A 6217-nucleotide genomic window follows, 5' to 3' on the forward strand; every position below is an offset into this window, starting at 1 on the left:
ATATATATATATATATATATATATATATATATATATATATATATATATAACTCAATAGGAAACCCATCAGGGCCTGGAGCCTCATGACTTTGCATGGATTTAATTCAAAGGAAAATGTGCTCTAGACTGAGAGGTGCATCAAGCCTATGAAGGAATATGAAGATTTTGAAGGAAAGTCATTCTGACAATGATTTAGACTGATAAAGAGAAGAGTAAACATTTCTACAAATATTTTAATAGCTACTGGTTTAAAAACGAGATTGCCAGAGGAATCAATACTTTGAAGGTTTCAGTTGGTGTGCTAAAAGCCTGCTTGGTTTCTCACCATAATCACAATAATAAACAGCACAGGAAGGCAATATCAGACCATCGAGCAGCTCTGACTGAAGGTTTTATCGTTGTTTCATTGACCTCTCTGATGGCTTTTTGACATTTCTTGAATCAACATCGTGAATTTGAGTTTAAAATTAACTGAGTTTGTTTTTGTGTCACGATGAACCGAGAAAGAAAGGATTCCCACCTAGATAAACTTTGACAGATTCCCGTGATACTGAATAAGATACTGAACTTTTACGGATTAAAAAAAATCAATTGGATTAAAGCAGTGAAGGGATTAAATTGACGATCCGAAAGATCAAGTGGATTGAATCTCCGTGGTAACGAGTTTAATTATCCCACGGGATATTATTGATCAATCTGTGATTTGCTGTGAATGTTTAATTTAAACATCTGACTGATTGCAGGGTGCTTGCGGAAATCGACCGCGATCATTAAAAACTGATCAATACTGCCCAGAGTACTGCTCGGTGATCTTTCGGTTATGGGTCAGCTGTGCAGAATATTGATCAGTGATCAGGGCTGTTCCGGATGTCCTGTGATGGCAGCTCTCTCTCTCTCTCTCTTTCTCTCTCACACACACACACACACACCGAGCCGCCTGCACGCGCCTCTCTGATCGCTCTCGTTGGTTTGTATCAGCTGATCGGAGCGGGTTCGGCTCTGGGTCCGGCTCCGGGTCGGGATCCCTGTACGGTTCCGATCTAATCCGGCTTCGTCTGGTTTGGGCTCTTTGTTCCGGAACTTTTCGGACTCTTCGGTGAGCTGTTAGCCGTTAGCCTCTCCTAGCTGCAGCGGATCGATTCTTTCCTCGGAACCTTCCACAGCACAGTTCCTGTTTCAACCCGAACCGTTCCCCGGCTGCCCGGCCCGGACTCTCGCTCTGCTCCGGGCCGACAGGCGGCTCGGTTCGGTTAGTGGAGCGGCTGAGCTAACAAGCTAACAGTTAGCCTGAGCTAGCTGCTAGTATGCCCGCGATGCTGGAGAGGAACCCAGAGGCTTCGGGCAAGAGGAGAGGCCGAGCCCCGGGAGGAGGGCCCGTCGGCGGAAAGAGTCTGTCCGGTAATGGACCCAGTACCAACAGCTGCTGGGAAGAAGGAAGTTCAGGCTCGAGCAGCGACGACGAGCATGGTGGGTAGCCTCGATCATCGCCGCCGCTGCTGAGACTAATCTGAGTACTGTACTGAGTACTGTGTGTGTGTGTGTGTGTGTGCGCGCGCAGGTGGAGGAGGGATGCGGGTCGGACCGCAGTACCAGGCCGTGGTTCCCGACTTTGACCCGGGTAAGATTGCGGCTGGCTCGGGAGCCTCGCAGCGGAGTAGTAGCCTCGAACAATACCAGCTGTAAAGTTCGCGGCGCTGGTTCCGGTCCCCGCGTGCCGGTTCCACCTCCACATGTGTGTCCGGCTCTGGTTCTGGGTTCGTTTGTGTTTCAGGAGCTTTTGTTTCCTTAGCAGAAGCAGCTCGATGCTCCTCCTCACAGTCAGAACATTCAACTTTAGTCACAAACTTCACGCACCGACAATATTCAATAATCAGATAACAGTCATCAATAATCGCTGCAGAATCTGACCAGATTCCTGAAAACTGGTCACAGCAACAGCTCTGAGTTAAACTTCATGTTGATCCTCACAGTGATGCTGAGTCTGAACCCTTCTTCACACAACCACCTGAAAAGTCGTACAGGTGAGCAGCTCTGCCTGCACAGGTGTGGCTGGTGGCTCTGAAGGAGCTGCTCCATTTTCAAAGTTAGTTTATTGATAAACTTCTGATCAGCTCCAGCGTTCTACCAGCACCGTTACAGCATGAATCCCTCATCGAGTTATTGAATGTGATGTGAGAACCATTCTAATTAATTAATAATCTCATTAACGTGTGTGTGTGATTCCAGATGTAGCCCGGGCGGCTCATCTCCGGGAGAACCTGGGGATGTTGGTTTGGATCCCCAACAGCTGCCTGAATCAAACACAGTGTAAGAAATGGCTCATTGACCTGAGAACATGGTGCACTGATGAGAGTCTGATGGCGTTTTGTGGGTGTTTTTTTTTTTTTTTCTCTGTTGCAGTGGACGAGTACATCGCCATCGCCAAAGAGAAGCATGGCTACAACATGGAGCAGGTAATTGTTCACAACTTGGTCACTTTTTTTATTTTAATTCCTCTTGTGCCGCCATATTTAGACGTTGGTTCACGCTGCCATCCTCAGTCAGTAACAGGTGTACTTATGAACACAGTGTTATTTTGGAGGTTCAGTCGCTGCTAATCATGTGGTGCTGCCCCTTTCTCTCTCCTCTTTGGCTTCCTGCTCCTTCTCCACGTTGGACTGCAGTTGGTGAGGGGCTTGGAGAAAAAAACGTATAAATTACATCTTTAACAGGGCGCCTGCTTTAGCAGCGAACATGTGACTATCTGAGCATGTGCACAAACCGATGTCACACTCAGTGACCCGAGTGTCGGATCTGCTTTTCTTTGTTAATTCAAAGTGCTCTGCAGAACTTTGCTTCACTTTCAGGATGGTAAAATAAAGTTCAAGTTCTCTCAGGAATATCAGACAGGTGGACCTGAAGTTCCTGTGTTTTTAAACTCACTGCCTTCACGCCACTATCACATGTTCAGCTGTTAGAGGGCCTGAACACACAGGAAGTGCTCAGCGTTTGCAGGGACCGTATAGATCATCACACCAAATGTCCTTCAGTATTTACAATGTCCACATTTTACCTGTCTCACCTGTCACAGGCGCTGGGCATGCTCTTCTGGCACAAACACAACATCGAGAAGTCTCTAGCCGACCTGCCAAACTTCACTCCGTTCCCCGATGAGTGGACGGTGGAGGACCGCGTGTTGTTCGAGCAGGCCTTCAGCTTCCACGGGAAGAGCTTCCACCGCATTCAGCAGATGGTACCAGTGCTCCCAGTCCTAGTCTCTCTCTGCTCCCAGTGCTCCCAGTCATTTTCCCCCCTTTGACCAGTGCTCGCAGTCGTAGTCTCCCTCTGTGACCAGTGCTCGCAGTCGTAGTCTCCCTCTGTGACCAGTGCTCCCAGTTTGACCAGTAGCTCCTTGTTGTGTCTGTCTGTAGTTACCTGATAAGTCGATGCCCAGCCTGGTTCGGTTTTATTACTCTTGGAAGAAGAGTCGCAGTAAAACCAGCCTGATGGACCGCCAGACTCGGAAACACAAACGAGAGCGAGACGACAGGTGAGCAGATACCTGCGCAGGTGTGGGTGCTACCCGATTGGCCGATGAGTGTAAATATAAATGTCTGTTTCAGTGACGATGAAGTCGAGGACGGTAATGGAAATCCTCCGAGTGACTCTGAGTTGGACGTAAATAAAGAAGACAAGAAGGAGGTACAAAGTTCAGTGTTTACTTGTTTGTTTGTTTGTTTGCTTGTTTGTTTACCTGTTTGTTGCTGTTGTTTACCCGTGTGACTCTTTTCAGGTGAGCTCAGGTTCAGAGAGGTCAGAGGTGAAACCAGTTTCTGGTCTGAAGGTAAGAACACCTTAGCAACCCTCAGACCGTAGCCTGTATGTTCGTACCTGTCTGTTAGATGGGTGACGGCGGCTGCCTCTCTCTCTGTTCACCTGCAGACAGGTGGGAAGGCGTCCCAGCGGATGAAGAAGCGCCCCCCCCGAGGGATGTTTCTGAACCATCAGGACGTTGTTTCTCTGTCGTCCTCAACGCCTCAGGGACTCATCAGACAGCTCGACTCGCAGCTCGTCTCCATCAAGAGACAGGTGAGTCCATGGTCACAGAAACGCTAGAACGGGGAGGTGCAACCATCGCCAGAAATCTACAGAGGGACTGAAAATAGTCAGAGGGCTGGTCAGGTAATGGCGTTTATCGCCAATACAAACAAACCTAACCTAAACAAAAGGTCACCTGTACGAGCTGCAACAGGTAAACAGCTTCACGCCTGATCATCTGCACAGCGTGGATACCTGCATTCACCTTGATCACATTCCTGTTTCTGAGCCTCAGTCTCTGTTTCAGATTCAGACCATCAAACAGACCAACAGCGTGCTGAAGGAGAAACTCAGCTCGGGGCTGGACGAGTTCAGGCTGCCCGAGGTAACCGCGGCAACGCGATAACACAGCAACATGCCAGCGCAATACAGCAACATGGCAGCGCAATACAGCAACGCAGTACAGTAACACATAACCGCAATATAGAAATACACAAATGCAGTTCAAAAACACACAAATGCAGTACAGCACAGTGAGTGTATCCTCACTGATTTTTCTCTGTGATTTCGACGATCGATTCAGATCACTTTATTCAAACTAATAAAGTCACTGAGCGCGCTCACTGAGCATCGAAATCACAGAGAAAATCAGTGAGGATACACTCACAGCAACTGAAAGAGCGCGCTCTTTCAGTTGCTGGTGTTCCTGGATGCTAATGTTTCTTTATGTTTCAGGTGAACCAGAAGTTCAATAACCGTTGGACCACAGAGGAGCAGCTGCTCGCCGTCCAAGGTAACACCTGAAACAAGTCACCTGACAGATGTTCTCATCTTTTTAAAGCATCTGTTTATCAGCGTCAGGGTTGATTGATCAGACATGTAAAATCATAACTGGATAACCTATCAAGGTGCGGACATGTGAACTCGAGCCTTCTATGAAGGCTGCTGTCAGACTTCTCAGTCAGTGATTGGTCGATGACTGTCTCCCTCCCGTCCAATCCTACACAGCCATCAGGAAGTATGGGCGGGACTTCCAAGCCATCTCAGATGTGATTGGTAACAAGTCGGTGGTGCAGGTGAAGAACTTCCTAGTAAACTACAGACGCAGGTTTAACCTGGACGAGGTGCTGCAGGAGTGGGAGGCGGAGCACGGCATGGAGGTGGGGGCAGGAGCGAGCGAGGACGACAGGATGGAGGAGAAGATGGAGGTGTGTCCCACTGAGGAGGATGAGGTCACCGCCAAGCAGACCAAGGAGGTGAGGACACAAATCCCAGCATGCTTGGCAGCACACATACCTGTCTGGGTCATGTGACCTCCGTTTTTTACGGTTCCCGTGTCAGCTCATGCTACTCATGTGACTGATTTTGGTCTCAGTGGATGTGATGATTTTAGAGGTATTAAGGAAGTTGTACTAATGACACTGCATGACTCCAATTACATACACCTGGCCACATCTGCACTCACCTGCTCAGGTGGGACAGTCTCACTGTGTTTTTCTTCTCCTACAGGATTCGTCCTCTCCACTGAATGCCAACAAGCCTTTGGCCTCCTGAGACCTTCTGGCCCTTCCTCTTTAGATTCAGGGCTCTGCCCCTCCAGTTTCAGGCCCCGCCCCACAGGCTTTATAATGTAATTTTTTTTATTGTATAATGTGTTTCTCTTTAATTTTCTCCGTTTTTAGATGAGGTGTGGGGTTTGTTTTATTAACCTGTCATTTACTGCTCGCTCTGGACCAATCAGACCCGTCAGTCCAAATGGGCGGAGCTTTTGTTCCTTATTTTCTGCTTTTCATGCTTTTTTTGGGTTGTTTTTTGTTTTTATTACTTCCTGTTTGGTGTGTTGGGGATAGGGTGTCAGACTGAAGCAGCCATGTTGGATGACCTTGTTCAGGAAGGAGGTGTGTCCTAACCTGATGGCATCTTTTTTGGGGTTTTTTTTTTTTTCTATTATTTTAGGACTTTTTAGAAAGACAATAAAACCAAAGTTGATCAGTAAAGTAATTTGTATGTTTTCTTCTTTGAGACCAAACTGAGTCCTCAGGTGATTTAAGAGAAGTGGCGCCCCCTGCTGTCTGTGTTTGTGTGCTACAGAGACAGACTGACCAGCTGTGTCTACTGATGGAAAATGAGCCAAATAGAAACGAGTCACCATAATAAGTCACAGCAGTCTCCTCAGACAGTGGAAACACTGAGGTTTCTT

The 6217-nt window shown here is 47.8% G+C and overlaps 1 protein-coding gene across 1 annotated transcript; it reads left to right on the top strand.

Annotated features, from left to right (window-relative positions):
- The first annotated feature begins 130 nt into the window (after window positions 1-130).
- rcor1 (REST corepressor 1) lies at window positions 131-6014 on the top strand. The gene is made up of 13 exons (XM_080870159.1): window positions 131-1467; window positions 1559-1618; window positions 2227-2307; window positions 2401-2453; window positions 3071-3232; window positions 3411-3529; window positions 3603-3681; window positions 3773-3823; window positions 3922-4068; window positions 4325-4402; window positions 4753-4810; window positions 5026-5273; window positions 5527-6014. Exons 1-13 carry the CDS (start codon window positions 1305-1307, stop codon window positions 5569-5571), a joined length of 1344 nt encoding a protein of 447 aa, XP_080726285.1. The 5' UTR covers window positions 131-1304; the 3' UTR covers window positions 5572-6014.
- Window positions 6015-6217: the final 203 nt, after the last annotated feature.

This window comes from Rhamphochromis sp. 'chilingali' (genome assembly GCF_963969265.1).
Source record: "Rhamphochromis sp. 'chilingali' genome assembly, chromosome: 21".
Lineage (NCBI taxonomy): Eukaryota > Metazoa > Chordata > Actinopteri > Cichliformes > Cichlidae > Rhamphochromis > Rhamphochromis sp. 'chilingali'.

Coding starts and splice junctions, on each gene's coding strand:
- rcor1 (XM_080870159.1), top strand. CDS start 1,305: ATGCCCGCGATGCTGGAGAGGAACCCAGAGGCTTCGGGCAAGAGGAGA. Junction 1,619..2,226: donor GGTTCCCGACTTTGACCCGG/GTAAGATTGCGG, acceptor GTGTGATTCCAG/ATGTAGCCCGGGCGGCTCAT. Junction 3,233..3,410: donor TCCACCGCATTCAGCAGATG/GTACCAGTGCTC, acceptor GTCTGTCTGTAG/TTACCTGATAAGTCGATGCC.